This window comes from Ochotona princeps, chromosome 12, assembly GCF_030435755.1.
Source record: "Ochotona princeps isolate mOchPri1 chromosome 12, mOchPri1.hap1, whole genome shotgun sequence".
Classification (NCBI taxonomy): domain Eukaryota; kingdom Metazoa; phylum Chordata; class Mammalia; order Lagomorpha; family Ochotonidae; genus Ochotona; species Ochotona princeps.
This window is the reverse complement of record NC_080843.1, coordinates 48,840,918-48,863,429: the sequence shown is the minus strand read 5'-3', so window position 1 is coordinate 48,863,429 and position 22,512 is coordinate 48,840,918. Positions and strand designations below refer to the sequence as shown.

At 36.5% G+C, this 22,512-nt stretch overlaps 1 protein-coding gene across 5 annotated transcripts in view; it reads right to left on the bottom strand.

Annotated features, from left to right (window-relative positions):
* FNDC3A (fibronectin type III domain containing 3A) overlaps positions 1–22,512 on the bottom strand; it is a 162,626-nt gene that overhangs the window by 13,642 nt on the left and 126,472 nt on the right. For all 5 annotated transcript variants that reach the window (XM_004577484.3, XM_058670773.1, XM_004577485.3 and 2 more), the window contains 15 exons: positions 20,372–20,425; positions 18,479–18,603; positions 17,166–17,340; positions 14,397–14,483; positions 11,531–11,669; positions 10,484–10,552; positions 9,168–9,286; positions 7,517–7,622; positions 7,252–7,427; positions 5,595–5,708; positions 4,720–4,869; positions 4,340–4,623; positions 4,034–4,246; positions 1,972–2,138; positions 654–781 (listed from right to left, as the gene is read on the bottom strand). In XM_004577484.3, coding sequence (XP_004577541.2) covers positions 654–781; positions 1,972–2,138; positions 4,034–4,246; positions 4,340–4,623; positions 4,720–4,869; positions 5,595–5,708; positions 7,252–7,427; positions 7,517–7,622; positions 9,168–9,286; positions 10,484–10,552; positions 11,531–11,669; positions 14,397–14,483; positions 17,166–17,340; positions 18,479–18,603; positions 20,372–20,425 — 2,106 coding nt within the window. The remainder of the gene's footprint in view (positions 1–653; positions 782–1,971; positions 2,139–4,033; positions 4,247–4,339; positions 4,624–4,719; positions 4,870–5,594; positions 5,709–7,251; positions 7,428–7,516; positions 7,623–9,167; positions 9,287–10,483; positions 10,553–11,530; positions 11,670–14,396; positions 14,484–17,165; positions 17,341–18,478; positions 18,604–20,371; positions 20,426–22,512) is intronic.

The window sequence follows — 22,512 nt, the reverse complement described above, 5'->3', positions numbered from 1 at the left end:
ACTCATCTGGCCAAAATCCTCTTTGGCTTCTCATTTCCCAAGGAGTAGAAGTCACATGACAGTCTAGCATGCTCTACATGATCTTCCTTACTGTTAATACCTGATATCACCAATGATTGCTCTTGCCTCCTCCAGCCTGGCATACTGGCCTTACCACTATAAACTACAGAGGCAAGCTACTGTCCAAGGGCCGCTGCTTGGGTCTCTCTTCTCCCCATGCTGATGTCCTTTGGGCATTTCTTTTCCAGTGCTTCCTTTTCTCTTTTTACACAATTTTATTTGCACTTATTTTGTTTTATTTGCACTTTATTTTGTTGCACTTGCAACTATTGGAAATATTTCACAGTGACCTATCTGTTTTCAATGTCTTTCCCTCTGCAATGCAAGCTGCATGGAGGTGAGGGCATTTTGTCCAGGGCTCTATACCACAGGCTTGGCACAAAGCTCCATTAGTACATGGCAAATGAATACATAATTTGGTCAAGTGTAGTCCACGCCCAAAAGATTTTGAATCCTGAGTTCTTTGGAATATGGTGTATACTGAACAAATGTTTTTGAATTAGGCAAAGATCTCGAAATTCTACACTGAAAATACATAAAAAATGCAAGAAGCTTAAAAATCTGTATCTATAGCACTATATTTTCGCACATACCTGTTTGAATTCTGAATCTTTTCCCATCATAACTTGAAGACTATAAATAACTGGATCACCTTTCATTGGCTGTAAACACTCCCATGTAATCTCACAAACGTGATCATTTATTTTCTCTATTTTGGGGGCTGGAAGAACAAATATAAACAAAATCTGTCTCACTGGAGTTTTAATTTGGTATATCACAAGAACGGTTGCCTTAATCAAAAATCAACACTTTAAAAACCAGCAATAAATTTAGAAATATGTGAATTTTTGAACTTTGCATACAAAGCAGTTAAAATCAACAATGTATGTTTCTTAATGTTTCTTTGTTAAGAAACACGAAGCCAGCTGAGGGAACACAAAAGCAACTCAGTGAAACATCAACAATATTCGAAAGACTACTGAAGTACAGTCCTTAGGTCTATGAATCTTCTTAACAAATAATGCATTCAAACACCTGAATCATGATACTGTACTACAAGCCTCTGTGATTAGTTCTTAGAAAACAATGAAATTATTGGCTAAATGTCAAACTGCAGTCCTTGCCAGCATAGTTCTAAAATAAGAACTCTGAAATGAATTTAAAAATGTATATGCACACAATGCATGTACACATATGCATGTTTATGTACAGATCTGACTGAAGAATCTAAAGACCCTATTTGCTTCAATTACCAGATCACCTGATGCTCCCCCTTAAATCCAAATGAAATGAGACTAATGACTTAAAACATTTAGGGGCTGGCACTGTGCCATAGTAGGCTAACCCTCCATTTGCAGTGCTAACAACACATATGAGTGCCAGTTTGAATTCTGGATGCTCCCTACCACTAGCCTAGCAAAGCAGCAGAGATGGCTCCCTGGCTTCCAGCTTCAGACTGGCTCAGCTCCGGCCACTGCGGCCACGTGGAGAGTGGATCAGCTGATGGTGGATCTCTCTCCCCCTCCTTCCCCTCTCTTTCTGTAATTCTTTCAAGTAAAATAAATAAATATTAAAAATAAACATTTAAATGATCAAACTATGATTTTTTTCAAGAAATAATATCAGGGGGAAGGAGGAAAATAATACCAGAAACAGTAAGTAATGTTATTAGAAAACCAGTCTGTTCAATTTAGTACTTTTACGTTGCTTGTTAAAAAGATCAGTAATTAAAACTGGTTCTTACCTGAGTATGAATGTGCTTTTTAAACTCCTCGCAGGGTGAGCCTGCTTATGTACTTTCTTATAATATAACTATAGAATATATACTGGGTGCTAACTTTTACTGACAGTAAAAACATACTTTATGAAAATCTATTAGCAGAGAAAATAAATGTAGGCTGCATTACTTACCTTTCAGGGCAGCTGGGACAGATTTTGGAGTAGTGAAAATATATTCTTGCGAGAGGGGCCCTTCCCCGGCTTCATTGCACGCTTGGATACAGAATTTGTATGATGTTGACTCATTCAGTCTTTGTACTTTGTATGTATGACACGGTCCTCTGTACAAGGACACAAACCTAAAATGGAAAATGCTTTTATTAAATCAGCCTTAGATTACCTTACAAAAAAGCACTTACATAGTACAACTGATTTCACAGCAGGAATGGTTTGTACTCCAGACACATCTTTAATTTTTTCAAGATGAAAATCACATAATTGGTAAATTTCTCAATTGTACATGATTTGCTTGAAAGTATGTTGTTGAATTTCATGTGCAATCACCCATAACTGCTTCTTCCTAGCTTATGGTACTTCTTTGATTCTTACTACTGACTCTGAATGTATACATTTCAAAACAAACAGAATAACAACACTGTCATGAATTGCTTCTAACTGAAGTCAAGTTTATCATTGGTAACATGGACCTGAGCTACAAGATTGTGTTTACCTTCATCTTGTTTGTCTTTACCTAGAAAAAAGAGAATTCCTAATTCCTAGGTAGAGTTTTAGCTGACTGGGATATATATTTTTAAATTTTTTTATTAACATAAAGAAAAATAACACAATACCCAACTCTCTCTCTCCTAAACCAACCAATCCTCCCTCTCTTCCTTTTCGCCTAATTTCTGCAACAACATATTTTCAATTTACTTCATAATTCCAGGCTTAATGCTCCACTAACCATAATGTTCAACAAGGAAAAAGTAGAAAGATCACTGTCCCACAGTAGTATAGATGTTTCTGTGATTTACATGGTACGATGAGAGAATACATTTCCAACAAATTTTCTACTTGAATTGACAGAAGTATATCATCATATATACAGATACTTCAAATATTTCATGGAAAAATATAATTAAAAGTATGAGTTTATTCTGGTGCAAAAGTTTTTGAAACCCATGCATAGGTTTGCTGCAATACACATTTTTGATATAATATGAAAAAGTTTTGCACCAAAAACTAATAATTCTATTTTCCATAAATTTTGGAATATTTTCATACATTTCTCCTAGTATGCTCCCTATAAGTTGAATTTTCCCAACATTTTTGATGAGATGTTGTCAATGGAAATTTTTGGCAATGAATCATGAATACTGATATATTGGTAATAGTGTAAAAACTGTATCCGGTTAAAAATGAAACCTTATCTAATGACACAAACTATTAGTATTTACAAGAAGCAGGAATTGGACAAACTTTGCCTTTTAATCTCTGAAGTTTCTATTTTAATTATACAGAAAAAAAGCTATTACTGTATTGTTGAAAAAAAAAAAACCCTGAAAATTGCATAGTTTAAATGTAGGTTATAAAGTGAACAAATAGCCCTAAACTGGTATATGCATAATTGATGATATGAATATTTCGAGTAACAGTGTAATTCAAATGTATGAACTCATCACTATGGCAGCATTTGGCATGGGATGTAGGAAATAGTATAACATGTATATGAAAGGCCCTGAACAATAGGGAGAATATTACAGAGCCTGGGCAGTTCACTGCAGGAGCTCCCGAGGAGCCGGGCTGTAGCAGTGTGCTGCCAATGTGTCAGGCAAGTAGGAGAGGCCGAGACACAACCCCTGCCTTCAAACGGATCACATTTACTGCACATTTACTGTGGAATTGTGCGCTGCTGGAAATAACCACTGAGGAGTTGTTTGGTAGCTTAGATTAGGTTTATGAAGACAGTAAATCATTTAGAGAAGAAAACCAAAGAACACCTCAGTTTTTTTCTTGGCATGACTCTCACAAATCACAAAGGGGCAGTTTATACTGTGCCTTCTGATGCTTTGAAAAGAACAAGCTTTAAAAACGACTTAATCTTAACTATCTTTTTTACAAGATTTATTTTTATTGGAAAGTCAGATTTACAGCTTAACTATCTTTTTGAAAACTTACTTATTCTGTAATTTATAAAAATGTACATACTTGAAATCTAAATACCTAATATAAAAAAGCAATTAAAAACACCTACCTTCCATTCTTATCCTCCATCTGAAGGTGATACTGGACAGAATCTGTTGACACGGTCTTTGGGGCTCCTTCTCCCCATTTCAGCTTAAGGTTCTGGTGGTTAAAGGCAACACATTCCAGACGAGGTGGGTCAGGAGGGAGGGGCTTAGTTTTTAACTTTATCATGTGGCTGAAAGGACCAGCTCCAAGGCTATTCAAGGCTTGAATTCGTATTCTAAGGGTCAAAACACACTAAAGTTTAGTTTATGATTATCTGTTTAAAGTGTCTCTCTGGTCTAGGCAAAAACTGACAGTTTTTAGAGTATACCTGTACGTTGTATCTGGTTGTAAATTGTCTATAATATAGCTTGTAACCTTCCCCACAGTCAAGGGCTGTTTATCTCCGAAGTCTATGCTGTAGGCAAGGATTTCTGAACCATGGTCACAAGGCTTTTCCCAGCTTATCCCAAGGCATGTAGAAGGAGAGTAATGGGGATCTTCGATATCATCATCACTTATTTCCTGAAGACAAGTCACAATGGCAGGAACCGATGGTGGAGTTACGCAGGCTACTACTTCACTGAAAGGACCTGCGCCCACAGCACTCAGAGCCTGCAAATGAACAGTTTGCAAGTTTATAAAGACATGACCATGAACATGCTGATAAAATTAAAAACTCTGGAGACAGGAAGTGGACAAGGCTTCTACCTGGACTCTGCAGTAATAGGTAGTTGCTGGTAGGAGTCCTTTTAATTCATAACTGAGGCTAGGCCCACAGTAACATATCTGCATACTTCCTTCAACTCCTCCCCATTCCAGTCGATATTCAGTGACATCAGTTCCATTACTCAAAGGAACCTTGAAATTAAAAAGGATAGATCTTAGTCTTGATAAATAGCTTTGAGGCACAAATGTAACTTACTTGAACACATCAGAAAACTAGATTTTTAAAAAATTTCTTTAAAATATTTAAGCATAATCAAAACCCCCTTTTTCTTTTTTTACATTTTATGGAGTAAGTCTGAATTAATGAATAAATATTGGTCACTAATTGATCTAAAATACAACTTTTGAAATTAAAGTAGAAAGTATGACTAACAGTCATTTTAGAAAGACTATTTTAAGGTAAATATATTTAAAAATAATTTTATTAAGTAGTAAAAATGTTAATCTATATAAGGACATTTTCTTTGTTAAATTCCAAAGGAAACAAAATGTAATTATATTACTGATTATTACAATACACAGTAAATACACTGGAAATAATAAAGGTAAGAGAAATAGTATTATATTAATTTTTAGGAATGTTTGGTTTGACATTAAATTTACCAGTGGCTGAAATATTTATACTGAGACAAAGCTCTGCTAAAAACACAATGCATATCATGAACAAGCAACTAAATACTTGTAAGGCAAATATATTCTGATTCATATGCTGCAAAGAGGAAAAGGAATTCACTTTCTTATCACATAAACTTAGCCTAAACTACTACTTTGTATAAGAGGCAAAAAATGAATACTGTGTTACTTTATATAAACTAATTATATAAGAAAATAAACATAAATCAGTGGAAATGAGCTACCTCCCAGTTAACTTGTGCACACGTTGCAGATCTGCATGTTACGTGAGGAGGTTTGCACTGATCTGGTGGCCCAGGGGCTGTAGTAATATCACATTTTTCTGAAAATGGTCCAAACTGGAAAAAAAAAATGTAACCGATTTTTCCATTTTTACCTTTAAATGCCCACTGAATTAACAGAACTCTAGGAAGATTCACTAGTGAAGTAAACGGGTATGGGGAGTGCTCATCAAAAAGTGTATGCACAAAATGTATTAATAAGAGACATGGATGGCTTCAAAATTTTTTTTTTTATCACAATAACTTATCTTTTCACTTTTTTAAAGCACTGGTTTTTTATTTATTCCTTTTATCTGAAAGGCAAAGACACATATGAGAGTTCCCAACTGTGTGTTCAATCCTCAAATGCTTCGGCTTTCCACGGTCTGGGCAGGGCAAGGCCTGAGGTTGGGAGGTGGGATGCAAATCAGGTCTCCTACCTGGGTGGTAGGAACTCAATTATCTGAGCTATGGCTGCTCCAGGTCCACATGAACAGCAAGCCGAAGCAGCCGGAGCCAGGGTCAGGGATGGACGCGGGTCTCAGGTGAGACTTGGGCGCTTAGCCAGCAGGCTGAACACCCATCCCCAAACTTATCTTTCAATGCTATTTTCCCATAAAGGGTTTTGGAAAAAATGAGATCTTCCCCATCTTCCAAGATAATTTGGTAATAATTTCAAGCATTTATTTAAACATTTAATAATCATAGCGATCAAAGTGAGGAGATTTATAAGTTTCATTTATTATATTTCATTCTCTCTCCTCTTACTGCTTTATTAACTAATTTTTATAAAAAGGGCAGGGCACTAAGTAGGTAGAATAACTAAAAAAAATTATGTGAGGATTCAGGAAAAGAATATTAATCAAAAGGCAAGAGAGATGATAGATACAAATTATGTCTTAAATTCTGAACTAGCTTTAGAAGGATCCAAAATAACACTGTGAAAATACAAAAAGGGATGATTCATTTATAAACTGCCAACAAAGCATCTAAAAAACTTAAACAAGCTTACAGATACAATACAGAACTCATCTGGGGAACAAGATATGAAGTCTAGTATAGTTCACTAGCATCTGGGGAAAGAGACTTATCAGGCTAGGTTTGTGAAACTTCAAGGCAAGGCTGTTTCAAGCCTGCTTCCTCAGCTGTAAAGATATAGACACCACATATTTTGTCCACATTATGGAGCTGAATGTAACAATATTTTAAAAAAATCCACAAAAACCCAGAACAATTTAAGGCTGTTTAAAATACAGTTTTCTTCCTTTAGATAAAATATAAAATTGCAATTAGTTGCCAATTTAAAGTACATGCTGCATATAATCAGCCTCAAAAACCATAATTAGTAGGATTTGAATTCTCATCTTAAACCTTACTGGCACTGCATTAAATGTAAACTTCAGTCCAGAGAAGTCCAAAGTGTCATAAATTCCAAATGGAGTCTGTAAATACTGAGATTCCATAACAATTAAGTTGTGGGACACACTGATTACTCTCATTAACAGAGGCTTATTAAAAAATATAAAATTTGGAGTTACAAGTTAAAATGGCCAAAGAATGTTGTGATGCTACTTGTTAGAACATTGCTGAGATTATGATTCAGTGGACATGGTCTCCTCACCCCCATTTTGTTAGCTGCACGCAGTCGGAAGCTGTATGTCTTTCCAGGAAGAAGGCTGCTCACTGTACATTCCAATTCAGAACCCTGGTAAACTTCCCTGGATTCATCTTTTTCTACAGGCGACATTTCCAAACTATAACAGGAAATGGGTGATCCACCATCAACCAGCGGGAGTCCTAAGGTGAGAAGCATTTGTGCAATTGAACATGATGAATACTTTTGAGTACAAGCTTAATTATAATTTATTTTCAAAATGGAAAATTACCCCATCGTAACTGTATTTCTTTTGCTTTCGGTCTACCCTGTAATCTGGGAGGGAGGCAGGGGCCTGGAGGCACAGCCGGAGTCTGCACCAGTAAACACTCAGAGACCTGCCAAAACAAAAGCACAAGGAAACCAAAAAGGCCCCAAACCAATCAGATGGATCTCAGTAAAAGGAAAACAATACAGACATAAACACTGCATTAATAATTTGAAAGTAAACTTGACTATCTGCTGAGGAGGAATAAAGTCATAAATATATTCACAACTCAAATCGCTGAAACTCAGATTTCTTATAAATAAAGACTATATGACTACTAAACACAAAGAAAATAAGCAGAAAAAGAATCCCATCAAACCTTTGTCTTTCCATAATTACAAAAACGAACAAATGAACAATTAAAACTCGTCCTGTCTCACACACTTTAACAAAGAATATTCTTGATTCTACAAATCTCTTCTAAGGGGTTTGTTTTAACATTCTGTAAATACTTTTAGGAAGTTTACACTCTTGACTGTACACAATATGTTTGTAATCTAAATACTAATTTGTACATTAAAAAAAGACCTTCTCTTCTTTCTTTCTAAAATTAAAATCATGTGAGCTTATCCACATACTATGCATCCTTCCAAATAGTTGGTCCATTGCTTTGTGTTTCTATGCAATGTAAAAAGTTTTCTTTTTTTTTTAAGTTTTATTTTAAAAGATATTCTCTGGAAAACACTGACAAAAACTCAGTGTAACGGTCTTATGTTAAGGCTTAAATTTCATATTCAATTTATACTTAGGCAATTCATTTTAAGTAGTCTTTTAAAGGATAAACAAAATAACTGGTCATCACTTTATTTTAAAAAGTACCCTAGGGTAAATCAGAATGCTACAATGCTGTATTATTAGGATAACAGAACTGTGAATGTGCATTATGTTTATTATTTATTTTTTTAAGTCCAGGGATCTTCTTAGCAGATAAACTGAAGCAACTGATCATAAAGTTTATTGGGCAGGATTCACACACAGTTTCATAATAATCAGACTTTCAACAAAATGATTACAATTCATCTTTAAAAAGAATACATGTATTGTGCCAAATTCTATTTGAAAAATAATTATAATTGCTCCAAGAAACCATCCTTTTTTAAATTCGCTAAATAAAAATCATTCCTATTAAAAACATACCTCTCAATACCATTAAAAATGTCTTATTAAGTCCACACTGAGTCTTTCATAATAAAATAGTGGCCGAAATGTTGTGAAATACATAAATATTAGAACATCAAAACCCGTTTTAAATAGTAAGTATGTTTAACGGTTTGTACTAACACATTACTTATGGTGTAGTAAATCAGTTGAAAATTATTTTATTCCTCTGTTTAGTATGGTTATTAAGCATCACCTTAAACTTTATTAAGTTTTTCTCCATAGTTTTTGCATTTTGTGTTTCTAGGACTAACTGCTAATCAGAAACAGATATTCTCTAAATATATAAACTATAAATGCCATAGTAAGATACTCTGGGCATTATGAAATTAACTACGAGGTTACAGAAATTACTTGTCTATATTTGTGAATATATTTTTAGTACTTGAAGGAACATCTGGAGATTGCATTCAAGTGACCAAGCTTTAAAAAAAAAAGATCTCTGTATAAGTATTACCGCACTCTGTCCTCCATCACTGATGCAGTAAACTCGTAAACGATAGAAACAGCCTGGATTCAGTCGGTCACAAAGATGCTCCCTAGTGGCGCCACTGTATATCATATCCCATTTGTTTCCTGTAAAGTGAGGAATGGTGTTCAATTTGCTACAAGGTAATGTTTAACGCTCTGGTTCACGGACACAGCAGGTATCCTGGTTTCACTAAATCAGTGTTTATCTAATTTGTCAGAACCAATTAAGCCTGTTTTAAGTTTCCTGGAAATGATCTAATTTTATGTTTGCAGCTTCCTAGGCAAATCTGCATTGCTTTGTTAAAGTGAAATTGCTCTAATTCTATATAGACTTTGGCTTACATTGATGATCTGCTTTTAATTAAGAACTTTAAATGTATTTGTTGGTCCAGTAATAAGGTTATAACATGGAAAGAGTAGAAAGAACCAGTATCATTGGAAGTTTAGCTTTAATAAAGAGACAGTTCAATTTTTGTAGGAAACAGCTTGTTTCATAAAAATAAAGACCATTTAATTGTGCAATTCGAGAATAAAAACCACTAATCACTAAGTTTACTACTAAAATTAGCTACTGGAATTAAAAGAAAATTTTTCTGGGCTGGAACAATAGCTCAATAGGCTAATACTCCACCAGCAAATGCCAGAATCCAATATGGGTACCAGCTTGTGTCCTGGCTGCTCCACTTCTGATCCAGCTCCCTGCTTGCGGTCTGCTACAGCAGTGGAGGATGGCCCAAAGTTGTTGGGACCTGGAGACTCAAAAGAAGCTCCTGGCTCCTGGCTTTGGATCGGCTCAACTCTGGCTGTTACAGCCAATTGGGGAGTGAACCAGTAGATGAATGATCTTTCTTCGCCTTTCTCTCCTTCTCTCTGTAAATATGCCTTGCCAGTAAAAATAAATCTTTAAGAAAAGAGATACTGTTTCTGATACTTTTGGACATAAACTGAATAAATTAACAGAAGATTTCACAGAATCTAATACTTAGTATAGGTATCCTGGGACTAGGCAATGTAAACAAACAAAGGGGAAAAAAGAAGATGTAAATGCAGTAGTGAAAAAAGAAAATGTAGTAGTAGTCTTACATTTGATTCCTTATTTTTCTGGAGATTACAGTTTAGAGTGGATTCTGACAGGCAGAAGCTTAACTGCTACACAAAGGAAAAAAAAAATCAAAGACAGCCCAAAGTGAAGTAAACACCTTTTTATATCAGCAAATGAAAAGCAAGAGGAAAGAAAAGCTAAAGTCATGAGGAGCAGACACTGACCAGGATAAACACATCAACTTTAACAGGTGTTCTTACCGTTAGGGCCTTCTGACATCTCCACAACGTACTTATTGATGGCTGCCCCTCCATTGTCTTTTGGTGGATCTACTCAAAGAAGCAAAATGGTATTAGGCAAAATACATACAATGAAGAAATGACAGTCTTATTTCAAAAAGTACAGGTTGTTTACAAAAATCATCTAGAAGGCTTTATTAGTTTTAAACGTTTATCTTTGAAAGCTATAGCTACAGGAGAAGGGGATATACAAAAACAGCAAAAGATCTTCCGGATGGCCACATTTACTAGCACTGGCCAGGCTGAAGCCAGGAGCATCATTCGGATCTTCCAGGCGTGGCAGCAGCCCAAACACTCTTCCCAGGAGGTTAGCAGGGTGCCGGATTGGAGCAGCAGCCAGGACTCACTCTGGTACCCTTAGGGGATGGTGGCTTTTCCTGTTACACCACAATGCTGGTCCTGAATGCTTTACTGTTAATACCAGTAGTACTTCACTAATCTATGCTGTTGTCAAGCTGCAAAACTCTACCTTATTTAGTGTTTATACATTTGGCTCTCTGTAACACTTCTTAATGGCTGCACAATATTATTTCATTCACTTCAGATTTTAAGATCGAAACTTTTAGATATTTTATAAGTATCAGTGAAGCCTTTTTTATCAGTCTCAATTCTTTAGACAAGGATCAGGTTTATATGATCCTGGTTCTCCTATTTAACTAAGTAATGAGCAGCTGAGTTTCATTTCTCCAGAGAGCCAGCGTGACCCAGGTGAGTGGCTCCAAGTTCTGCAATCTTTCATTCGCACAACGCTACACCATGCATACAGTCTCACAGGTGGATTCCCCATTCCTCGTGAATTAGCTCAGATCTGAATTAGCTCTGTGTATGTGACCACAGAGCTTCTACTCTTCTCATCCCCTCACGTGAAAGTCAACAATGAGTGACTCCTACATTTCTTATTAGACTAAGTTGGACTAAGAAATTAACTCAAATGTCTTAAAAAAGTACTTCATACTCAAATTATTTTAATCTACTATAAAACATGTGTAAATACATGCAATATCTTACCCCAAGTTATTTTAAAACTGTGTGAATGTATCTTTCCTTTAACTGAAGGTTTAACAGGTACTCCTGGCTTGTCAGGGCAGGTAGTAAATTCCACTATTTCACTTGGATTGCTTTTACCTTCGGAGTTGTAAGCAATCACCTGTGATAAGAGCATAAAAAGTAAAATAGTATATTTGATACTCACTGATACCAGTTTAATGAGCAAAACGACGAGAGACAAGTAGGTGCAATCAACTACAAATACATCTGCATATCGTGATGGCTTGTTAGAGAACTGTCTTCAACAGTGCTTGGCAAATGTGCAGAGTATGCAAGAGTATCTCCCACCATTTGACATTTAATCCTGGACATACAAGTGCAAGTCTAGCGTTTTGATACCAGAGTAATCATAAGAATAAGCTATAGTAACAACTGATTCTTAATGGGCTTTAGGCTTCCTTTATTTCTTCTTTTTAATAGTCTATGGGCCTTTAGAAAGATGCCCACAATTTTTTAGTCTTTTCTTCAAAAGATGAAGCCTAATTTCCCGTCTCTTGCATGTGAGTTAATACCTAAAGCACTCAAGTTAACAAGCAGAATAAAGCAGAGATGAGGGTGGATGTGACTTATGGAACCTACGTGGTAAGGATATGAGGGCTCCTGGTGATACCATGTGAGTGACCTGGAAGCAGCCCCTCCAAGCCTTCAGCTGAGTGCGTTCTTCATCAACATCTAAGTTACAACCTCAGGGAAACCTTGTGGTTAAGCCACCTGGCTAAATTGGTCTTGAAATTCTGACTCACAGAGCATACAATAATAAAACATTCATTGTTTCCCGAAGGAACTAAGTAATGCGTAATTTGTTACATGCTAATACAGAAATACAATTCATCACTAGGCATTATTTTTAAAAATGTAATTGTCTGTATATTTTTATCTATCTCCATTAATGAAGCTGAAAAATTCAAGTCCAATATCAAGCACTGATTTTCTCATCTGTAGAACTGCCCTTCTCCATTGGTAAAAAAGCACTATCATCTGCCCAGATGCTGAAGTAAAAAAAATCTAAGACACATGCTTAACTTTTTTTTTTTTTTAGGATTTATTTATTTTTATTGCAAGGTAAGAGGAGAGAGAGAGGAGGAGAAACAGGAAGAGTTTCCGTCCGATGATTCACTGTCTAAGTGACGGCAACAGCTGAAGCTGAGCCAATCATATGTACACACACACATATCCTGACCAAGTCACAACCAAAATATAACCTATGAATACACTATACCAGGAAAGATACAGAATTTTAAGAGTCTCCACAGGAAAAATCTTTATGGTGTGGCACTGCTTCCTGCTGGAATTATTCAGTGTAAAGGTCAATAGATGAGCTAAGTATGACAAGCATCTGTAACAGGAGTGCAGGGCTGGGGCATGTGTGGGAGGGTCAGGGTTGGGTGGAGGCAAGTGTATGTCCCCACTTGGAATGCAAACACCCCGAGTAGGACTTTTTCAAAGAAAAAGTGTGGTGAATAGAGAAGAGTCTGACTTAACAAAAGTAAACAAACTGAACATAACAGGGGCACATTTTCTCACTAGTGACAAAGGCTGTTATATCTACCATGTCATGATAAATCTAAAGAGCAGAAAGTTAATCTTGTAACTGTTACTAAGGGACTACACTACTATAATTCAGAGAATAATATCAGATAGAGGGGAAGCAGGGGAAGGGGAGGAAATAACCTCCTACACCTACAAAACTATCAAGGTAAATAATATATTTAAAAAAACAAAGGAAAGAGAAAACTAAAATTAACTTGTGGTGTTAGATTAGATTTTATGGTATTTTTAAAACTCTTAATGAGTTCGTGATTTAAAAATAACACATTTAAACACAAATACATAAACACATAGATATGCTTATGAATGTATAGAACTATTTATATATATGTGTGCATATGTATATACATTGTATATACTTAAACCATATACACACGGTTTAGCTCTGCCTACTGGGAAGGTATACCTGTGAGCAGTAAAATTCCTTTAGCAACTAAGCATATTTAATTTTATACTACTGCCACAAAAAAAGGATCTATGTGCTTTGAAAAACAGCCAACTTCAGAACTGAAACAGGCAAACTAGGGCAGGACTAGAGAGAGTATCTTGAGCCAGAGGATGATGAGGGGACACGTTCATGGTTTAGGAGACAGCTTGGGGGAGGAGGTAGTTTCCGCATTTTGGTTAATTTGAGCCTCATAAAACCCATTAAAGTGAAATAGAATCCCACTGGATAATTAAATCCATAAGTCATACTGATACAAATAAATGGAAAGAAGAGAACATTTCCCTTTGTGGTACAATGCTTACTAAAATTTGTATAGTAATAATAATAATAATAATACAAAAAACTTGGCTCTTGGATCTCAGTTAATTGATTCAGACAAGAATTATCAATGGGTCTTAAAATTAGTGGGTTAAAGTTTGATGAGAATTAAGATCCTACAAAGTATATAGTATTTAGAAAACACTTCATATAAAATTGTAAGAGGAAAAGTAACTTTACAGTGAGGAAATATGTTAGCTAATACCTCTGTCATCTGACTACCAATAATGGGACAGATTGGAACGTGCAAACAAGCATACAAGTATATTCTAAAAGAATCCAAACGTTTTGAAATGCCTGCTTACATTACACAAATGAAGAGCCCCACAGAACATTAAAATTGGTTTTGAGTTTAAATATATGAAGTTTTAGAGGCACTGTTACATAATACAGAGTAAAACAAAGCTCATTACAAAAGATGAAGAGTCAAGGTTTAAAACCTCAGAACCAAGACATGCACTTTGGCTTTTAAACAACAAGATATGAAATCTTTTAAGGATTTTCAAATCTCACCTTAAACTTATACTTGGTACTTCGTCTGAGATTTTTCACTGTGTAGGCAAGATCTTCTCCATCATATTTAGGCTTAAAACCATACCCCTGAAAAAGGAAAACAAACTCTTCATTAGTGTCTATAAGCATCAGCATGGGGAACAATACCTATAGGAAGATACCTGGCACTTCATTGTCTTCTGCAGTGTGCACCTGACTAATGCTAGGCTGAGTGTAAGACTCACCTTAATGCTTTTCTCAAATGGATGGGCCCAAAAATGCCAACAAATATTTGTAGAAGAACCTCAATAAACCCAGTGACCAAGAGAAAATATGAATTGAGGGAAGAATAGGATAGTGCTAACCTCACCATTTGAGTAAGCTATCCTGAGAACAGGAATTTCCCACTGAGTTACCTGCAGAGCTAAATAGAAGTGTGACTTTAACAGTTAAATTGTTGTGAACAATGCTGTGTACAGGTTAACTGAATGGATGCTTGTACTGGCAGGTGAGGATGCTGCTTACCTCTGAGATTGTTGTTTACAGCTCTACTGACAATTCTGATACATTAAAAGAAGTATCAAAGTCAGTTTATAGTATATTCACATGGCCATATTAAATATTACCTAATTCCTAATTTGAGAATACAGCCTGTACTTTTAGCAATTTCTATCTACTAATATGCCTTAAGAAAAAAATTATTTTTATTAGAAAGGCAGATTTACAGAGTGGAGGAGAGACAGAGAAAAATCTTCCATTCACTGGTTCACTCCTCAAATGGCTGCACTTGCCAGAGCTGAGCAGATCTGAACCCAGGAGCCAGGAGCTTCTTCTGAGTCTCCCACATAGATGCAGGGTCCCAAGGACCTGGTCTGTCCTCTGCTGCTTTTGTGGGCCATAGGTATGGAGCTAAATAGGAAGTGGAGCAGCTGGGACAAAAACCTGTACCCATAAGGGATGCCAGTGCTTGTAGGTGGAGGATTAACCTGTGGAGTCACGGCATTGGTCCCACACTAATATGCTTTCTTTCTCTATGAATTTGTCTGTATCCATATAAGTGAAATGATGCATATTGTCTTTTCTAAGTAAAAGAACTTAGCAAAATATTTTCATTATTTATTCACATCATACAATTTATTGGTATACCATGTATTTTTATGGGTGAATGATAATCCCTCATAGGACTATATTACAGTGTGTTTATCATTCATCTGTTGACAGGCATCTGTGTTATTTCCATTTTTTGCATATTATGAATAATGCTTTTATGGACATTTGTGTATAAATTTTTGTATTTTTAAAAAAATGATTATTTATTTTTACTTGAAAGAGTTAGAGAGAGATATTTTCCATCTGTTGGCTAACTCTCCAAAAGGCTGAAACAACCAGAGCTGGGCTGGACCAAAGCTGGGAACCAGAAGCTTTTCCTACAAGGATGCAGGGACCCAAGACTTGGGCCATTCTCTGCTGTTCTCCTAGGCCATTTGCAGGGAGCTGGATGGGAAGTGGAACAGTGAGTACTCCAACTGGGACTTGTATTGGATTCTGGCACTGAAGGTAGAGGCTTAGCATGCTTTGCCATGGTGTGGGCCCTGAATATGTGCTTTTACTTTTCTTGGATTGCCACATAGGAAGGGTCAAAGCTATTTTTGATGTCTGTTGCACTGAAGTAGCTCTAAAGAGCTATGGCACTACAGACAGAAGACAACCTAACTTTTGGTTAGTTAGGTTGTAGCCCGTGAGAGGCATCATGGCTAACTTCATGAGGAGTCACGGCTAACTAGATTCAGGCTGCACTAGATAGCCCCACATGAAACTTCAAGTCTGTGGCACTTTGGGAAGCTGTGTAGAAACACAGCTGGAAAAGGAGGACAAGGAACTTTCTTGGCTTTTAGAGATGTTTAGTCTAACAGGCTGGGGTGATGTTCTTATTATTTTGAAACAGATATGGTAGGGTCTGCATCGTACTGTGGGTTAGACTGATGCCTGCATGCTGGCATCCTGTATGAGTGCCTAAGTCCTGACTGTCTCACTTCTAATCCACTTCCCCTAAAAATGTGCCTGGGAGGGTAGTGGATAATGGCCCACGAGGCTTGGGCCTCTGTCACTCCCATGTAAGTCCAGGATGGAGTCCTAGGCTCCTTGCTACAGCCTGGTCCAGCCCTGGCTACTGTGGTCATTTGGCGAGAGAACCAGTGAATGGAGATCTCCCTCCCTTTCTCTTCCTCTTTATGCCTGTGTAACTCAGCCTTTCAAATAAATAATAGTTCTTCAAAAAAACAAAACAAAGCAATCCAAAGCTCAGATAAGATGTATTGTCCGAAAGCAAAAATGGAATTCAAATATACAGAAGCCCCAGACTCCTTTTTATAACATTAAGGGAACAGAAGCTGGAGTACTCCCTCATTCCTAGTCTTCCAAATCTTGGGACTTGAGTAAGGAGCTCCATATCTTTTTTTTTTTTAATTGGAAAGGCGGGCATACAAAGAGGAGGAGAGACAGAGAGGAAGATATTCTGATGGTTCACTCCTCAAGTGAGCGCAATGGCTGGAGCTGAGCCAATCCGAAACCAGGAGCCAGGAGCTCTTCCAGGTCTCCCACGTGGGTACAGGGTCCCAACTGTCTGGGCCGTCCTCAACTGCTGTCCTAGGCCACAAGCAGGGAGCTGGATGGGAAGCAAGGCTGCTGGGATTAGAACCGGCGACCATATGGGATCCTGGCACGTGCAAGGCTAGGACTTAAACCACTACGCTATGGTGCTGGACCCAGGAGCTCCATATCTTTACTTACTGAAGTTTCTTCCTCCATCTCTAAAATATAAGAAATTCCTTCATCTGATGGTGTTCCAGAGGGCTTGCTCCACTGTAAGGATAACCAGGTGACTCCAGCTTTAGTTAACACAGGACTTGCTGGCATGGAAGGGGCACAGCCTGAGGTGTAATATAACACTTCTTCACTAAAGCCACTGTTGAAACAAATAATTTTTAAGTAGTAATGAAAAAATTACCTTTTTAGGCAAAGGACAAATATTTGATTAGTTACATTTTTTGAACATGACACAATTTTTGCCTGTGATTTGCAATCCAAATAATCTACCATAGATTTGACAACATGATATCTTCGTGGCAACCATGCTGACACCAAAAAATGAAATAAAAAGAAAGTTAAGAAATATATATTATATCTTATAACGAAAGTATGAACACAATGTTTCTTTATTGATAAATGGGTTACATCTTTTTTTTTTAAAGATTTATTTTATTTTTATTACAAAGTCAGATATACTGAGAGGAGGAAAGATAGCGAGGAAGTGGAGCTGCCGGGATTAGAACCAGCAGCCATATGGGATCAAGGTGAGGACCTTAGCCACAAAGCCACGCCGCCGAGCCCAAGTTACATCTTTTAAATACACTTTAATATGATGGTACTTGTAAGAAATAGAAAACACAAATTATTGTACTATAATTAAACCTCTATGCTCTCATTAGAAGTGGGTAGAGGAATCTCCAGAGGAAAACCAATTTCAGTGTGATTTTTGAAAGGCACTTGACCTTTCAGCTTAATCCAATATTTAGATGCTGTTACAATTTACCAGAATTTTTACAAAATAATAAAATGTTGTTGAAAACAAATAAAAATATTTTGGTCACACACATATTTTAAAGTATTGATAAAGTTGTTAACTTCATTTGAATAAGAGAGAGAGAGAGAGAGCACTTTCACTTGCTGGTTCACTAACCAGATGTCCCCATGGCTGGACCTGACACAAGTGAGGAATTGGGAACTTAATCTAGATTGCCCAGGTGGGTGGCAGGAGCCCAGCCACTGCAGCCATTGCCATGCCTGTCAGGGTTTGAATGAGCAGGAAACTGGAGTCAGGTGCCAGAGCCAGCTATTCCAATGTGGGAAATGGGTGTCTAATAACTAGGTCAAATTCTTGTCCTTTTTTTAGTTTCTGTTGGATCTTAACATATCTTAACTATATCAAAAAGTGATAAAGTAAAGTAGAATTTTTAGTGTATAACCTGGGTTGTGAATAATTATACAAATGAAGTCAATGGATAATGTAAAATATGTACATTATTTTATAAAATATATCTTACCTTGTACCATAATCATTTTTGGCTGATAGTCTGAATTTATAGCCCGTTGCTGGTGACAGTTTAGTAACTTTAAATTGCTTCTGTGCACCCATGTAACACTGACAAAATTCTCCATTTCCTTTTCCCTAAAATGAATGGCTGATTATTATATACACCATGAACATGACCGTAAAACATAAATTCACATCCAGTTGTTCTTGGTAAGTTTGAACTAATGCACATTATAAATCATCTTTGTTACACATAATTCATGGATCTTAAAGGTTTAGAAACATCTTTTATATGATACAGTACAGGAAATGCAGTATTCAAATGCCATACAGTAGGTATCTTTGTTTAGCTCCTTGAAGTAAGTACTGTGTTTTGGGCGATACAAAATCTCTGGCTAAGTTTCAGATATGGACCTTATAATCACCATGGGGCCTGTAGTGGTGGAAATAGATGATTTCTCACATGGACAACTGACAGATTTCTCTTACATATGAAAAACTCTATGCAAACACTTCCAAGTAAAGGTCCCTATCTACTCTCAAAGTTTCTTTAAACTAGAGATGTTGGAGATGTTCCTGCTTATATTTACCACTGAAAGATTTCTAGCAAAAAGGACAGCCAAATTACAAGCAATAAGAGAGGAAATCAGGACAGCCTAAAACTACGGGATTTTGGAAACTAAAAAGTATTAAACAAAATGGACAAGATTCTCATTCTGTACCAACTTTCTTTACTATGTTAGAGGTAAAAAATGACTGTTGCACTTCCATGTTAGGTTTAATGACCATACCTCTTGTTTATGCATTAACCCTAACTTTCTGCATATGGTACATGAAGGCTGGGATAATTGTTAGTTCTGATCTATTATGCTTTGAATAAAAGTGCTTTAATTGTATAACAATGGTACAAAAATGGCTTTCAGAAAAGGGAAAACTTCTATTCCTTATTTAACTGGGATGGATGCTAAATTTCATCAAATTCTCCTCATCTAACAAACTGATATGCATTTCCTTTTGTATTTACATACTATTAATTCTTTATTCTCTTAGAATTTACGAAGTTCTTGATGTGTTTAATTATTCTCATACTCTACTACTGAATCCCCAAATTATCGGTGGGATTTCTTCCACTTCCTCTTAATGAAGCTTACAAAGTAGGGTAACAGAGACACCTAAGAGACAGTAAAATAATGTATTAAACAATGAGCCCAGTTTGCTGTGGTAGGCTAACTAATGGCTCCAAAGACTTCCAGATTTTGATCCCTGAAATCCATGGATGTTATTTTATATGGTGGCCTGACTGTAAATTGTGAGTAGGTTAAGGATTTTGAGATGATCCTGGATTGTCTGAGTGGATCCTAAGTGGAATTATATCAGACAGTAGCAGAAGATCTGAAGACAAGAGGAGGAAGAAAATGATGGAAACAGATGGAGAAATGGCAAGGTCTTACGGCCCTAAGCAAGTAACAAGTTGGGCAAGGCAAGGCACCGGACTCTCCTCCACAGCTCCCGAGAGAGCATGGCCTGCCAACACAGGCTTTGGCCCAGTGAAACACATTTTCTTTTTCTGACCTCTAGAATGTAAGATAATAAATATATTGCTTTAAGTCATCAGATTTGTGGTAATTTGTTATAGCAGTCATAGAGAAAGAATATACCGATACGACAAAAAAAAAAATCTTCCTTCAACAAGGTAATAACCTAAATTTCAGTTTTGAAGGTGGTCTAATTGAAAACAAATATTACATAGGGAGGTTTAGTCAATGTTTTCTAAGAACATCATCAATCTACCCATTTATCACACAAAAATCACACTGTTTTTCAAGGAGGAAAACCTAGTTATTGAGAGTATCTGTATGAAGATATGCACGTAATTTCAACCAGTTAAAAAGAACTGACTTACCTCATCCCATTCTAAAAGAAAGCTCTGGATTTTAGAACCATTGTCACTAGGTGCCTAAAAGAAACACAAATACACACACACACACAAAAATCAGTACTTCTACGATATTGTGATGATTTAATCTATGCAATCTATTTTATGTTGAAAATATTTTCTATTACTAATTTCTAGAAAAATATGCACAGAAAATATGGTATGTATTATGGACCCCACAATTCTTTTAAATACAAGGAAAGAAAACCAATCCAAGCCATTAATGTACTTGGGAACAATGAAGAATCTTTTTTTTTTTTAAAAAAAAAATCAAGAACTATCTTAAACTTTCACAATACTTAAAAAAAAAATCATCTTGTGGGCCAGGCAGGATGGCTCAGTGGCTAAGTAAATCTCTGCCTTGCACATGTTGAGATCCCATTTGGGCGTCGATTCACGTCCTGGGTACTCTACTTCCCATCCAGCCCCTGCCTGTGTCATAGGGCGTAGGAGGAGTGGAGGACGGCCCAAAGCCTTAGGACCCTGCACCAGCATGGAGACCCAGAAGAAACTCCTGGCTTCAGATCAGTTCAGCTCTGGCCATTGTGGTCACGTGGAGAGTGAACCAGTGAACAGAATATCCTACACTCTATCTTTCCTCCTCTGTAAATTTGCTTTTCCAATAAAAATAAATCTTAAAAACAACAGCAACAACAGCAACAAAACAACAACAACAACAACAAAAACTATGTTGCCTACCTTTCAGGTTTTTATCAGCTCCTATTGTTTTCTTTTTCTTCTTCCTTTTTTTTAAAAATTAGAATTCACCTTATAACCTAAGCAAAATATTGTGTATTATACCCAAATGAAGACTTAGGATGCTGAAGGAATTCTGAGCAGGTGTGCTAACTGGATTGCGTGTGTTCAGACTCAAAGCGCTGTGTGAATGAGACTGCCAGTGCTGTTGAACATTTTACTACAATATTTACTCATTCTTGAAACTAGAATATCACCCTCACTTCTAAGTGAATTTCTTTCAGTAATTTTAACTGTTCTCTCTGTAGAACAACTGATCATGTTTGTCTTTATAACCTCACATTTCTACAGTTTTAAGATTTCTCCAACGTGATTTTAAGTTTTGAAATGACTCTGTGGAGAACTTACTTTCTGATATTCTGGACTCTATCCAGTTTTTTTATAACACTGTCAACTATGTAAACTATAATCAAGAATGATCAAACACTTAATAGTCATTTATAAAATGGGAGGTTCAAATTTATTGTTGACAATTAACAAACTGTAATTTTTACCTAGTTAGCATGACATAATTTGCTTGTAAAGTTAAGATTCCACTGACTGGCCATGGTGGCAGTTAAAAGTGAATACCGTGCGAAGGGAGCAGTAAAAGGATCCTTGGGAAACTCCAATTTATGAAACAGTAGAAGAGAACCCACAGAAAGCTATCTCAAATCTCAGTGGGAAATAGATTTCTTAAAGATCAACTCCACACTGCTCTAGTCTGGTTGCTGAAATTTCAACATTTATTTGCTTCCTTTTTTTCTTAATTTTCCTTCCAGCGCCTATGGATTTGTATCATAAATTAAAAAATGAAAGTTTCTGAGTAGATCTTCAAAATGTCCACTTCAAAAAGCTGAGACCCCTCCTGTAGCTCTTCTTTCCAGGCTAGAGGGAAAACTATTATCTGTAAAATGTGTTACTTTATCTTATTAAATCATCATGTTAAGTTCATGAGATTCTATTACTCAAACATTACAAAAAAGGAAGCAGGGGCTTTAAAGAACCCAAACAAGTAGCCTCAAATCACAAAGTCATGAAGAGTGAGAGCAGAGCTGAATTTGGCCTGACCACAAAATCAGTGTTCCCGCTCAGCAGTGTCTCAAGAGCTGAGTAAGCCAACCTGGTACCAGAAATAAGAGAGAAGATCAACTTGAGCTTGCTATCATGACCACAGTGCACTAGCAATTATAAACATCAGTTGATAAAATATTTCCCTGAAGTGGCACCAACAAAGTCCACTCACAGCACCATTCTCATTCCATATCAATTGCCCAAGGAATGCTTTTAGAGTATGTAAGACAGCAGAATAAAATGACAGGATATTCAGGTGACTTCACTACTCTATGCAAGATTTTTAAAAACCTTTATAA